The sequence below is a fragment of the Pelodiscus sinensis genome, chromosome 12, assembly GCF_049634645.1.
Source record: "Pelodiscus sinensis isolate JC-2024 chromosome 12, ASM4963464v1, whole genome shotgun sequence".
Taxonomy (NCBI): domain Eukaryota; kingdom Metazoa; phylum Chordata; order Testudines; family Trionychidae; genus Pelodiscus; species Pelodiscus sinensis.
In genome coordinates, this window is record NC_134722.1 from 49,293,198 (window position 1) to 49,308,562 (window position 15,365).

General features: G+C 50.1%; 1 protein-coding gene across 3 annotated transcripts in view; it reads right to left on the reverse strand.

Annotated features, from left to right (window-relative positions):
* HYDIN (HYDIN axonemal central pair apparatus protein) overlaps positions 1-15,365 on the reverse strand; it is a 389,718-nt gene that overhangs the window by 210,887 nt on the left and 163,466 nt on the right. For all 3 annotated transcript variants that reach the window (XM_075940644.1, XM_075940645.1, XM_075940646.1), the window contains 2 exons: positions 10,435-10,534; positions 7,103-7,221 (listed from right to left, as the gene is read on the reverse strand). In XM_075940644.1, the coding sequence (XP_075796759.1) occupies positions 7,103-7,221; positions 10,435-10,534 (219 nt within the window). The remainder of the gene's footprint in view (positions 1-7,102; positions 7,222-10,434; positions 10,535-15,365) is intronic.

Here is a 15,365-nt window from a genome sequence, read left to right on the forward strand (position 1 = left end):
TCTCCAGCTGACCCGGGCTCCATGCAGCACTGCCCCTTTAGGGCGCTGGAGTGGCACTTTAAAGGGACAGTCCAAAGGGGCTTTGCAACGAGTCTGCGAAGTGCCACTCCGGTTATCAACCAGAACGTCCAGTCAAAAAAGGACTCTGGTGGCTCTGGTCAGCATCACTAGTTGGGCTGCTAAAAGTCCAGCAGGCGGTGCAGCAGGGCTAAGGCTCCCTGCTTGCTCTGGCTCTCTTTGTCCCCTGGGAGCAGAGGCATGTTCCCCCTCCAGCTCCTATGTGTAGGGAGGGCTGGGACCACCGCATACTGTCCCCGTCGTAAGTGCCAGCTCTGTAGCTCCCATCATCTAGAAACCATGGTGAGTGGAAGCTGTAGGGGTGGCGTATCGAACGGGGCAGTGCACTGAGCCACCTGGCTGTGACTCCACGTAAGAGCTAGAAGGGAGAACATGCCATTGCTTCCACAAGCTGCTTAAAGTAACTGCCACCCAGAGCCTGCACCTCTAAGCCCCTCCCACCTAAGTTCCCCCTAAGCTGGGTAGCCAGCCCAGCCATGTAGCTTCCCATTAAGCCCATGCAGGGACTCAGGGCTGCAGTGGGGAGAGATCTCTCTCCCCAAGCCCTGAAGCTACCACAGCCAGCAAGGAGCCCCTCCTGCCAGCTTCAACACCAAGCTGCTGGGGACGATGTGGAGGAAGGCAGCCTTCCATGCCAGTCTTTTACCAAGCTGCTGCCACTGGGGGAAAGGGGCCCCTCCTTATCGTCCCCAGCAGGGAACTGTCCAGGGAAGCCCAAGCTCCAGCCCCCTACCCCATGTTGAGCCCCCACAGCCCTACGCACCCTCCTGTACCCCAAAACTTTCTTCCCTGACCCTACTCCAAAGCCCACATGCTCAGCCCAAAGTCTGTACCCCCTCCTGTATTCTAAACCCCAGTACAGAGCCTGTCCCCCCGCCCCCGTCCCTGCATCCCAACCCTCAGTCCAAAATCTCTTCCCAAACCTGGAGCCCCTTCCTGCACCCCAAACCCCTCATGCCCAGCTCCACCCCAGAGCTTGCACCCCCATGACAAAGGGAGGGGTGATGGAGTGAGCAGAGGTGGTGCATCAGGGGAGGCGGGAAGGGAGCAGGGCCTCAGAGGAGGAAAAGGGCAGAGCAAGGGAGTCTGATTCTGTGTGAGCAGAAACATGGCAACCTTATATAAAGGCCAGCGAACGGGGGGCAAATACCAGCACAACCTGTTCAAGCAATTTTTATCTTATAAATATTTACAAGCACAAGCTAAGACTTTCACAATTGTTTGTGGCAAACTGTGAGTTTGGGGAGGCAGTCTGTGAATTGCCTGGCACCCACAAATCCCATTGTCTTGAATAAGAGATGTAGGCCTCAGCTTCTCTCCAGATCTTACACTTTATACTGGTCAAAAAGTCCCAACTACTGTCGACAAACATTGTTTCACCGATAAATTTTGCCTTAGGCAAAATTACAAATTTCTTCTTTCTGCAGGGTGACTCCCTGCCATTTCCACAGACAGATTTCATCTGTTTTACAATCTCTCGCTCCCTTTTGTCCTTGTAGAATCTAGCAAAGAAGCATGAAAATCTAGTGTTGCTGCAAAGAACAGTTGTATATTCATCAAGGAAAGAATGAAAATAATCATGCTCCTCCTTATAAGGGATGTGAACAACCTAGTTAACAGGTTAGACATTAGGTTAAGCGAGATCCAGGCGGGGGACTTCACCAACCCAGCCAGTTCTACCAGTTCTGTGCTGGAGCTGGCTCCCAGCCACCATGCAAGGGCTGGGGCTGGGGCTGGCACCAGATCCTGGCTCCCAGCCCCCACCAGAGCAGCCCTTGTCCACAGTGGGCTGGACTCCCCATGGACAGAGGCTGCTCCAGACCTTCCTGAAGGATGCCTGCAACCCCTGTTGCCTGGGCTGCTCCAGACGAGAGCAACCTCTGTCCACAGCCGGCCCCTGCAGCAGGGAAGGAGCTGGAACCGGTTACGGGTGATGGTCACTGACTGGTTAACCTTTCACATCCCTAGTTCTAATACAAGCTACATCAGTGGTCACCAGCCAGGGGATCGGGAGCAGGATCTACTGGTAGATCTTGGAGCCTTTGACAGGGGATTCTGAGAGGTTTGGCTGGGAGGCTGTCAAATGCCGGCTCTTCATCTGCCCCTCTAAGCACTGCCCTGCTGCTCCTGCCCCGAGCCTCTGGCTTGCTGTGCCTCCACCCTGTACCCCATCTCCACAGAGCAGGGGCAGGGCCAGGGATGGAGGGAGTTTGCTGGCTGCTTTTGGGAATGGTGCAGGGCCAGAGGAGGGGTGAGCCTGCCTTAGCCCCCCCACACCACCACCCAGCAGCCACCTGTGGTAAACGGTACCCAGCTGGAGCCTGCATTCCAAACCTTGGCCCCAGTCCTGAACTCCTCCTACACTCCAAACCTTTGCCCTAGCCCCCCTGCACCCAAACTCCCTCACAGAGTCTGCACCCCAAGTCCCTGCCCCAGAGTCAGCTCAGAACCCCTGCCACACTCCAAATCCTTTAGCCCAAGAGCAGAGGCCACATCCCCCTCCCTCGCACACCAGCCCTCTGCCCCCAGCCTGATAAAAGTGGGTGGGGGTGAGGGAGGAAGGATGGAGTGAGCAAGGGTGGGGCCTTGGAAAAGGGATGGGAAGGAGGCAGGGCAAGAGTATTTGGGTTTGAGGTGGATCTTGGATTGCACTTAAAATTCAAAAAGTGATCTCATGCTTAAAAAGGTTGGAGACCCCTGAGCTACACCCAAGCTGAGACTTACTCATTATGCAGATGCCAAGAACAGCACTGACAAAGGGCAACATCTAGTAGTTTAAATTTGTTTCAAGTAAGGAAAAAATAAATTGATAGAAAGAGAAGCAATAAGGCATCAGCATTAAAAATGCACAGGGTACAAAATATTTCTGTGAAGAACACGTTAAGCATGTCCTTCCCCGCTACCGAAGGGCTTTCAAAACTGTCCAACATGATGCACTGCCTCATTTAATACCTCTTTAGCTTGCTGTGTTTTTCATTTTTGCTAATATTTGATGCCATTGCTAATGTTTGCTGCACTTGCAGAAATTCTTTAACTCCTTCAGATTGATTCCTAAAGTCCTTACTGCAAAAGCACAAGGGCTGTGTCTACACTGGGCCACTTATTCTGGAAAATCAGCCACTTTTCCGGAATAAGCTGCGAGCTGTCTACACTGGCCCTTGAATTTCCGGAAAAGCAACGACGCTCTACTGTACAAAATCAGCAGCTATTCCGGAAAAGCTACGCTGCTCCCGCTCGGGCATAAGTCCTTATTCCGGAACACTGTTCCGGAAAAGGGCCAATGTAGACAGCCCAGTAGTCTTTTCCGGAAAAAAACCCTGATCGCGAAAATGACGATCGGGGCTCTTTTCCGGAAAAGCGCGTCTACATTGGCCACAGATGTTTTTCCGGAAAAAGGGCTTTGTAGACGCCAATGTAGACGCTCTTTTTCCGGAAATACTTATAACGAAAACTACTCTGTTTTAAGCATTTCCGGAAATTCATGCCAGTGTAGACACAGCCAAGGAGTGGGAAGAGGTTGATTGGCAGTGAACAGCATTCAGAGTAATCAGCAGTAAACAGACAAGGTGGCTTTTCCTTTTGTGACAATGCACACTCTATTCTTCACAGTGATATTAGGATGATATGATTCAGCCACAATTACAGTCAAACCTGAGTTAGCCGGCCCTGTACCAACCAGAAAGTTCTAACAACTGGCATTTCTAATCTTCACAGAAAGTCCTATTTAGAGTCCTCTGGGCACAGGGCGGGCAGGCTTCCTGCCTGGCTTCGCATGGTTCCCAGGAATCAGTGACGTGTCTCTGCTGCTCCTATGTGGAGGAACGGCCATGAGAGGTTCAGAGTGCAGGGGGGCTGTGAGGTGCAGGCTTTGGGGGAGAGCTTGGATACAAGAGGCTCTTAGGGCAGGGTTTTGGGGTGCTAGAGCAGGGCAGCGTTCACCTCATGTGGCTCCCTGTAAGTGATGGCATGACCCTGCTGCTCCTAGGAGGAGGGGCCAGGGGGTTCTGTACACTGCCTCCACTTGTAGGTCACTGTTTGTAGGGAACCTCTCAAGGTTACCCCCTCTCTGAGTCCAGCACCCCTAAATCCCTCCCATACCCCAACTCCTGCCCTGAGCATCCCTAAGTCTCTCCCGGAGCCCACACCGACTCCCTCATGCCAGCCCCCAAACCTGCACCCTTTCTTGCAACCAAACTTCTTCCCTTTCAGTTAAGTAGAATTTTTCACTTACCTGTACTGCCCGTTCCTCCAAAACGCCAGATAAAAAAAGCCTTTCCTGTATAATGTATTTTATGCAAGATCTGTCCTGTGATATGTCACTGGAAAAATTATGATCCTATTTCTATGCATGTTTCATTTCAGTATGGGCAGTTATGAATTCTGATGTGTATCTGTAGTAAAAACGTACTTACGCCTGAGTCATGCCCACGAGACAAGATGCTTTCAGTCTAGATAGCGGGTGGGGAAGGGCAATGAGCCATTAGGAAAAAACAACAGGCCTTAGGATAATCTTATCTCCCACCTGGGGAGCATTCCTGGAAATGCTACAGACTGCCTCTGAGTAATAGCTGCTATGATCAGTCTGGGCTCCGAGCTTTGAGACAAAGGGCTCCCACCTATGTCCTAGCTCGACAGGGTGGGGAGTGACATCATCTGGGGTTCTTCACTCCCCACCCAAGAAGACTCCTGGAAGCACCTGAGCAAAGACTGAACTGGGCTCAAGGGATTTCTAGCCTGTGAAGGAAACCCCTGGGAATTCCAAGCTGAAAGTAAGTGCAGCTTGTCCCTTAAAAATCTGCAGCCTGCTTGTATAAGCTTCTAGGGGTGAGAACCGGCTATTCATATCCAATCTATTGAGTATACTAGAAGCCTTACCCAGTGTTCCTTGGGTCCTTCAGGGCAGGGGTGTAGGGGCTGCAGGAGTCAGGGCAGGACTTAGGGGATGTGGGAGACTCAGAGGTGTTTAAGCCTCGGCTTGACAAAGCCCTGGCTGGGTTGATTTAGTTGGGATTGGTCCTGCCTTGGGCAGGGGGCTGGACTTGATGGCCTTCTAAAGTCTCTTCTAGCTCTATGATGCTATGATTCAGGGCAGGAGGCAGAGGCTTTGGAGGTACAGGAATCAAGAAAGGTGGTGGGAGTGCAAGAGTCAAAGCAAAGGGTTGGGAGGTAGGGGGACTCAAGGGAGGGAGTGGAAGACTCAGGGCAGAGCATGGGGGTAGCTGGCAGCTTCTTCCAGGGGCGACCCAGGCCGGGAGGGGCCATGCAGCCCACCCATCAACATCTTCCCAGGGCCAGCCTGAGGTGGGGGTGTGCAGCCTGCCTAGCAGCTTCTCCCCGAGGCCAGCTTGGGGTGGTGGAGGCTGCGAAGCCCAGCCAGTGGAGGCTCCCTGGGCGTGGCCAAGGTGGCAGAGGCTGTGCTGTCCAGCTGGTAGCTGCTCCCAGGGGCAGGCCAGGATGGCGGGGGCCATGCTGCTGGCCAGCAGCTGCTTCCCAGGGCTGGGGTGCTTGCTGCCCCTGTTGTCATTCTGGGGTATTACTGTCCCTGCTATCACAACCTTCCATTTCCGTTTGATGGGAAACATTTGCATTAAAACGCACATCCCCTTGTCCTTGACCTTCAGTAAGTTACAGTAAGAAGAAGCTGCATACTAAATCTGGTGGTCCTCGGAGGAGTTCTTGAACAACCTGACTTCACAGATGGATGGACACACCGACAGACAGACAAACTCTCTCAAATATATAGTCAATTAATCGCAGATTGTGCTTTGGTTTATGTGCTAGGTAATCTGCTTTAACTGTTTGCTATCACTTACAGTCACTTCAAATCTATCTTTTGTAGTTAATAAACTTATTTTTGCTTTATCTAATGCAGGGAGTTGGAGTAAAGTGTGTGGGATTCTTGGCTCAAGAGGCAAAGGCCATTGCATATTCTTCTCTGCACTGAGGGAGTTTTATGAGCTTATTTTGTACAGTTCCCTGTGCAGAGCAAGGCATACTTTGGGGTTTGCACTCTGGGGGGTGGGGAGTGCCCGAGGAGCTAGGAGTTGCCTTATATGTAACTTTCCTATGCAGGGGCTGGATAGAGAGTATGCATGTAACTGCAGCTGGGCATGTCCCCACCTGCATGTACGCTGGTGAAAGTGCAGGCTATAAGGCTTTACAGCTTGTCACAGCAGTAAAGGGTGAGAGCAAGCCCACGCTGCTGGGTGAGGGGCTCAGTGGTACACCAGTTCCAGGTGGCACCGCACCAGGAACCTGTCACACTCTTAACCTCAGACGTCTGCAGGGTGTACTGAACTGAGTGCTACCTGAAGGGACCTGCATGAAATGAGCTCGCATGCAGCAAGCTTGTCCCAGCTACTAGTGACACAACCCTCTAGCATACTCACCATGCCTGCTAACAGCAGGAGTTCTTCTGCCAACATAATGCCACTGCCTCCCCAAACAACATGAGCAATGCTGACAGAAGAACTCTTCTGCTAGCACAGCTGCATCTCCACTGGGGGTTTGCCAACACAACTAGATCCGTTATGGATGTTGGTTACACCCTGGCCAATGTGGTGAGTATGGACCTGAATGCTGTGCCTTCTTCACTGTCATACACAAAGGTGCATTTAATACCTGAACCAAAACCTACTGAAAACACCAAGTCCTTTTGCAGAGCTGCGACATTGTCCTTATCCTAGTTTAATGCATGAAGTGCTGCTGAAGCTAGAAAACACATCAGACACAGAAACCCTGCTCTAATAAGGAGAACTGCAAGGAGAAAAGCCTACCTAGAAGTAGGCAGTGTTCACTTCATACGGGAACATGCACCCCATTCAAAGTCCTGAGTTTTCATTGAGGACATCCAGCTACCCTCCAACCGAAATGCCCAAGTTACCAACAGCTCTGAGGTTCAGGAGTCCCCATGCTCTGTTTTGTTACCATTTGTTGTTTTTTGTGTTTATTCTGTAGGATTAGTTCACTTCTGGCTGTACAGTCCACACACCCTGGACCTACCAGCACTATCCTATTTGCTTACCTCGTAACTGTGTGTTGAGCCAACAAAGACCTTCCCAATATCTAGCCGGTCAAAGCTGAAGAGGAGTTTGGGGCCCATTCCTTCCCCTTTGATGCGCAAGGGGAGCCGGGTCTCTCGGCCTGTGAAGTAGATTCAATTTTCAATACACAAAACATAGGAATTGGCAGACTGGGTCAATCCCATGTCAGCCCATTGTGACACTGGCTAAGTATGCAGGCCATGCTAGAGTGTATTTCAGTCAATTCACGTGGGTAGATCACAATAATGGTTAGATGTCTATGGGTGTTTACGTTTCATGAAAACTAGTGGAATGCTACTGGTATTGTTTTCACTTATCTGTTCCTGTCATAATGTAATAACAATTGCTTAAAACACCTTGTAACTAAATTACCCCCCACGAAATCTTGTGAAATGCTAATTTCAAAGCAAGTACAAAGAAGAGTCCTGTGGCACCTTAGGGTATGTCTAGACTACATGGCTCCGGCATGACTGTAAGCCTCAGGATCGGTCGGCAAAGGCTTCCCCAGCCGACTGATCCATGTCTAGACTACTGCACTGTGCTGGATCAGCTGATCGTCGGCACAGTGCAGCGGCCATGTTTATTTTAATGAAGCAGAGATTGTGTAAATCCCCGCTTCTTTGCCTATGCCGGGTAAACTAGTTTACATGGCTCTGTCGACGGAGCCATGTACTCTAGACATACCCTATGGGTACATCTACACTAGCCCCCTAGATAGATCTAGGGGGCAAATGAGGGCGACCGAAATTGCAAATCAAGCTCGATATTTAAATATCCCGAGCTTGATTTGCATGTTCCTGGCCAGTCGCCATTTTAGAAATTGGCTAGCCTGAAGTAACTGCCTGCGTCTACACGCAGGAGTGAAACGGGATTCCGATTTAAAGCCCTAACTCCTGCAAAGAGGTTTACCAGCTAATTCGATTTAGGGGCTTTAAATCGGAATCCCGTTTCACTGCTGCGTGTAGACATGGGCAGTTACTTTGGGCCAGTCAATTTCTAAAATGGCGTCCGGCCGGGAACATGGAAATCAAGCGCGGGATATTTAGATCAATCTAGGGGGCTAGTGTAGACGTACCCTTAGAGACTAACATATTTATTATGGCATAAGCTTTTGTGGGTCAAACCCATTTCATCAGATGAACTGGAGTGGAAGCTACAGAAGCAGGTGTATATACAAGGAAGAAGTTGCTTGTGTCAATTAAGCTAATCAAGTCAGGGTTTAATAATCAAAGAGGGAAATTGCTTTTGTAATGTTTTAATCAGTTGAGAGCCTTATTCAATCCTAAGATGATACTGTTAAATTTGCAAATGAATTCCTGTTCAGATGTCTCCCTTAGTAACTGGTTTTTAAAATTCTTTTGTAGAAAGATGGCTACTTTCAAATCCATTATTGAATGTCCAGGGAGGTTAAAGTATCCCCTACAGGTTTATGTGTGTTACCATTCCTGATGACTGATGTGTGTCCATTTATCCTTAGGCATAGAGACTGACCAGTCTGGCCAACATACATAGCAGAGGAGCAAAAGCAAGTGGCCTTTATGTATATAATGAGAAGTCAAAGGTCTATGTGCTCTCCTCACTCACCGTCATCAAGAGAAAAGCCCATGATAATAAAAACACTGTCAGTTTGCGTTATAGAAGAGACTATAAATATGGATTCAAAGAAAGGGTTGGTATCTCTGGTCTGTTTGGATTCTAACAGGGCAGAATAACTGAATGAGAAGACTGGATCCCCAGGGTTATTCTAGGATGCCCTGAAAGACTTTTTGGGAAATTGGCTGTTTATTACATCTCTGGCACAATTTGGAGTTACAAACTGTAATTTACCCATTATTAGACTTTACCTGCTTTAATCTCTCAGCGACTCTAATTCTTTTTCTTATCTAATCAAACTTTAATTAGTTGAATAGATAATTGGCTGCCAGCATTGCCTTGGGTTTGGGTTTCAGATCTAGACAACCAAGTGATCTGGGGTAGGCGACTGGTCTCTGCAAACGGGGAAAAAACTGTGATTTTTGATTTTCATATCCTTTTATTGCAAAGTACAATTTGTCTGGGTGGCAAGACAGGCTTGAGAGCTAAGGGAACTGCCTGTGACTCCCTGGTAAGGCTGATAGTTATCCAGGAGTTCCTATGTGTCACTAGCTTGGTGGGATCTAATTATTGAATATTCCACCAGTTTGTCTTCTGACAATCTGCCCTGAGAGATGCACTCACAACTGGGAGCCACTCTGCCAGTGGCCAGCACCACAGAGCTTCATTAGAAGGTGCAAGAACTCTGCAGGAGGCAAACTGAGGGGTGATCTGCCTCACAGGTAGGTCTCCTGTTAGACACTCAGACTTGGAGACTGGCCACTGTGCACGTTCTGCTCATATTCACCCACCACCTTGCATCAGTGGCAATGTTAGCATTGCTCTCCAAATCCTGACCCCAGCAGCCAATGGGAGTGCTGCCATTGGTTTCAGTGGGACGAGCATTCAGACCTTAGTGTGCGGTAGAAAAGTCACTGTCACGGATTCAGTGGGCAAATGTTTTGAGGCCCACAGGCCACTGCAGTAAAACAAAACAAAATAAATCTGCATTTCTTTTCCTTCTGGCATGCTTTAAGCCTCTGTTAAGCCCCAGGGATTCTCCGTTTCAACCCTTTATTGTCTCCACCTCCAAATAATTGCTCCTCAAACCCTAAGACCACCCATTATTTCTCTTCCTCTTTCCATCCTGAATCTCATGCAGAGTTAACCTTTGCCTCTGCTCAGGAGGGCAGGCCTCGGAACCATCCAGAGTCTGTCAGCGTTGCTCCTGGCTCATCTCTAGGCGTGCGTGGGGTGAGAAGAGAACAAAGCTGCGCACTCTCTCGCCTTTTCCAAGTGCGCCACAGTGTACCAGCCTTGGCCAAACCAATCAGAATCCTCCCCGAACTCTGTGCATGCTAGTGAACTGCCCTAGAACCATTTGAATTGGATTAGAACATATGTGGGCACAAGTCCTGTTACAGAACTGTGAGGCCCTGGGCACTATGGAAATTGGGGGCCCATTTTCCATAATCTGGAAAACCAAGTGCCCTGTCCCATACAGACCCCACAATGCCCCCTCTCATCAATCCACACACAGCCTCCAACTGTCCCTTCCACTCCACATGCAGCCCCAAGTATATCAATGTATTTTAGTGACTTCTAGACACTGCATCCTGAAGCCTCAGACAGCTTAGCACCACCAGAAAAGCCTCCTTCTACAGCTCGTGTCAGCAATCCCATGACCTGAAACCCAAACATACTTGTATGCTATGCTTCTTGTGCAGGTAGGATACTGTACCTGAGATGTCACAGTAGATGGTTCTGTGATAGACTTTGGCTTCTCGGGGCTTAAAGATCACATTAATTTCAGCTGCAGAATTTGGCCAAACATCTCCCTCCTACAACAAAAAAGAAGGATAGAGCAGTTTCAACTGCAGACACACAATATTTTTAAGGAAATTTGAAGGCAGGAAGCCCTTTACTGTGAACATAACTGCCTTATTAATAGCTCTTTGTGATATTTCTGGCAACAAATAATGTGCATAGCAAGAATATTATATCTTGACATTACTGCCTGATTACTATATATACTCGAGAAATGTAAGAGCCTGACCTTACAAACCACAGAGAGGCAGGGTGATTGAGGAATTGGATTAACTCCTACTGATGAGAAACAAGCTTTTGCGCTTACACAAAGTTCACCCTCATCTTGCTTCGACAACTTAGATGAGCAACCATGGATTTATATGAGTTTAATTAAAAGTAACTCTGTTTCAATGGCTACAAACAGAACAAAACCCAGCCCAAGTTGTCTGAGGCATTAATCTAGCAGAAGAGGTAAAATGGGACACAAATGATAGTTTCCTTGGCTTAGTTAATACAAATCTGTAATAATTACTCTGTGCTCTTTGTTCTACTTCTCCCTCAGTTAAATGCAACTAATGCTATCACTTCACTTCTCAGCAGTCTACTCCCATGCAGTATGTAGCTAATTTTATTTGCCACACTATACTATATGAGGCTCACTGTACATCTTTAACAGTTCCCTCACTTTGTACCTTTCTCTTTAAAAAGACCATCAAGGCTGAGTCAGTGGCTGAGCAGGAAGGTCTGATTCTCATTCCTGGTTGTTGTAATTCTCAGAGCAGAAAGCTGCAGAATCTCCCCACCCCATTCAGTCCCTCAATGGCAAAGTGTGCTTTTCTACCTGAAGACTTAGATCACAGAAAGATGTGGCTGTGTGCACCCTGATGACATGCCCACCTTTCAGGAGTGGCAATTTGCTCCAGGGCAGATATTTTCCCTCTTATTGAGGGGAGTGAAGGACATGTTCGCCCCAAAACAGTGGAGTTTAAAACCATCAGAAAAGAAGCGGTGTCAAAGAAACTCAGCTCCTTAGACCTGGCAACATCCTATTCATCTCTATGCTGTATGCTGAACATCAGGGAATGCAAACATTCCGATGGAACATTTCCCAGAGTTCATCAAAACCTGATCAGTCCATCATCATTCATGAATAGAAAATACAGTAAAACTCTGATAGTCCAGCATCCAATTGTTCGGCACTCCTGATACTCCGGCATCATAATGCCAAGCGCTCCTGACCAGCTAATTAAAAAGCCTGCCGCTCAGCACACATGCTGGCTGTAACCAGAGGGAGCACAAGGTTGGAGGGGGAGTGGGATTGTGTTACAGTATGGAGAAGAGCGTTTTGCTTCAGCGAAGGGGAAAGGGGAGGGCGGGGAGGATCAGGTTACAGCACAGAGGAGAGGAAGAGGAAGGGGGAGAGGAGAGGGAGGGAGATTGTGTCCTAACCAGCTGTTGAGCCGTGCAGCTGTACCGGACCTCCCGATTCTCCAGCAAATCTGATAATCCGGCACTACCTAGGTCCAAAAGGTGCCAGATTACCGGAAGTCTACTGTACATCATCCCGCTATTATCTATCTCCTTTAAGATAATTTCAGTGGGGTTATTTTACACTTAGGTGAAATCCAAATCAGGCTTGGGACCTTTAGGGTTTGATCCTGATTCCATTCAAGGCAATGGAAAATCGCCCTGTAAATGTAATGGTGGAGGCTCAGATTCTTGGACTGACTGCACAACAAAGTGTCTTTTTGTTGTTGATTTAGTGTGGAGTGTGAGCTCATCAAACTCAATGATCAGTTCAAATATCTTGACCCTGAAACACTCTCCTCATGCTGGCTTGCTCATTACTCAAAGGCTGACAGGTATAATGGAAGCAAGTTCAATGAAACTCATCAGCCAAAACAAACATATACAAAAGAGAAAAAGAATTGAAAAGTTTAGATGCCCTTGCTAACACTAGTGTGGCTTGTAGCTGTATGGTTCTGGTTAACTTTGGCCTTTCCAGTACGCTGGGCTTTGCCCTGTTTCCCCGCTCTATGCATATCCCTGACATTCTTGTTATTTTGTACCATCTCCAGCTTGTTCTGCCTTCAAATGCCTTATGTACAAATTAGAATGGGTCCCAATTGCCACCGACACATGATCCCTTTCCTTTGGTAAGCAACTGCCCTCCTTCCCAAGCCCTGCGAGAGGGAACGCTCCGCCCCTCCCCTCCTGCAAAGCCTCCGTCCCTCTTTATTGGGCCCCTGTCCCGCGGGCCCCCCCGGCCTCCCCACCCTTGGACCCCCAGCCGGCTGCAAAATCTGCAGCCGGTCTGTTTCCGGACCGTGCCCAGGGAACAGCTGTACACGCTCGTGCTCCACGCTTTGCATTTCCCCACCCTCGTGTCCCGCCCCGATACAAAGTGGCGGGACTACCTCAGACCTATAGAGGGTGGGGAACCCCGATGGGCCAGCGTTTATTCCACCTTAATTCCGCGGCCCGTCGGGGACATCAGTTGGCGGCTCCTTCACGGGGCCGTGAGCACGGGCGTGTACTTGGCGCGGTTCACCCCTATCCCAGACACCTGCCCCTTTTGCGGCGTGAGGGAGAACCTGGCGCACGCCTACCTCGAATGCGCCAGGTTGCAGCCCCTATTCCGGCTCCTCCAGAACCTCTTATTGAGGTTCTGGCTGCACTTTTCCCCTCACCTTTTTATTTATGCACACCCAATCCGTGGCCCCACAAAGTCGCGAGACCTCTTCGTCAACCTCCTCCTGGCCTTAGCGAAAGCTGCCATCTTTAATAGCAGGAGGAGGATGCTAGACGAGGGGGTTCTCTGCGACTGTGGGGCCTATTTCCGCTCCTCCCTCGTGTCACGAATCCGGGCAGAGTTCCTCTGGGCGGCGTCCACTGGCTCCATCGACAGCTTTGAGGAGCAGTGGGCGCTGTCCGGGGTTCTCTGCTCGGTGTCCCCATCCGGCTCCCTTATTTTGAACCTCTAGCCCGCACTTCTTGATCCTTTAGTCATTATTTGTCCCAAGCAATCAATTGAACATGGGTCCAGTGTCCCTCCCATAAGGTTGGGGAGGGGCTTTTAGAAGGTGGGCGGGCTCTGCCGGCCCACCATCCCATGATTTCAAATAGGTCCTCCTCCTTCCCAATGACCAATTTGTAATCCAGATGATCAATGCCTGTCTTCTTAGAGCAAATGGTCTGGTAGCACTTTATAGACTAACAAAACATGTAGATCTGTGGTCACCAACCAGTAAATCATGAGCTACCGGTAGATCTCAGGGGCTCTAAGAGTAGCTCTTGAGCCCTCTCTGAACTGCGCACCTGCGCAGTACATTTACATTAGATTTCCTCATTTGAGGAGCAGCTACTCACTGAGCAACAACACAGGTGAGTAGCTGCGAGGAATGGTGGGAGCTGGGAGGCTGGGAGGACTGAAACACCCCAGCCAGCTGACTGTGGCTTTCACAGCTGGAGCTAGGCGCAGCCTCCCTGGGCTGAGTGCAGGGCAGCTGGGCTGGAGGGAAGAGAAGCAGCTGCCCAGCCAGCTGGCCATGGCGCTCAGCCAGGGTGCACCACACTCCACGTGGGCTGGCGCAGAGGAGAAGCTGCCTGGCCTGCTGGCTGTGGTGTTCAGCCCAGAGGAGGCTGAACCGCGATCCAGCTGATTGGGCGGCTTCCCCTCTGCGCCTGCCCATGTGGAGCTTGGTGGCACCCTGGCTGAGCGCCATGGCCAGCTGGCTGGGCAGCCGCTTTTCTTCGCTCCAGCCCGGCTGCCTTGCGGTCAGTCCGGAGGGAGCGCGGGTCGGAGGCTTCCCTCCGTGGCTGGTGTAGGGAACTCCCTGCCCCCAACCTTGTTCCCTCTCCTCTGCCCCAAACTTGTCCCCCACCCTCCTGGCCCCCTGTTCCCTCTCTCTTGCCCCCCCAACCTTGCAGCAGAAACCTGCCCCCCCCTGCAGAAACTTGTCCGCCGGCACCCTGCTCCCCCTGCAGAAACCAGTTCCTTTTGGCACCCTGTCTCCTACTACAGAAACCTGTCCCCCTGCTCCCCTCTGCAGAAACCTGTCCCCCCCAGCACCCTGTCCCCTGCTGCAGAAACCTGTCCTGGCACCCTGCCCCCTCCGGCACCCTGTTCCCTGCTCCACAACCCACTAGCACCCCTCCCCAGTACTGTGTCCCCTGCTCCCAAATGACTTTTCTATGGGTCAGTGACCCCTGACTCAAGGCAGGTTCCCTGCCATTCTCATAAATAAAGACAATGCAGAAACATTTTGTGTTTAACATAGTATTCTATTTAAAAATGGAGCTTGGCCAACAAACCCCCAATTGGGGCCAAGCCCCCATCTGGCCACAACCACTCCTGCACTCCCTCTTCCCCAGACCCTAGATCTGAGCCTATCAAATACTGGAACCCCCTGCCCTGAGCCCTTCACATACCCCAACCCAAATTCCTGCACCCTCACATCCGCAAGCCTATGGCTTGCTTAGTATCCCAACACTGCCCAGCCTGGAGCCCCCTCCCCAAGCCAGTGTCCCCTTCTCCACCTCCTCCCTCCATCCAGATTTCCTCCCAGAGCTTGCACCCCTCTCACCCCTTCCCACACCCAAATCCCTCATTCCCACCCCAGAGCCTACACATCCTGTCTCAACACAGCAAGGGTCCAGCTAGACTGCAGGAGTTTTTCAGGATTCTGGAGATAGCCCAGAAAAACTCTTCTGCATCCAGGGTTGCATTTGTTGTTCTGCTTTTTTAGTGGAAGAGCAAACAGGCTCTTTTGGTCACCCCTATATTCCTCTTTCCACAAGGAATAAGGTGGCTTCCAAAAGAAGGGTTTTTTTTTCTGACATTTGGTCCAGTGTAGCCAGGCC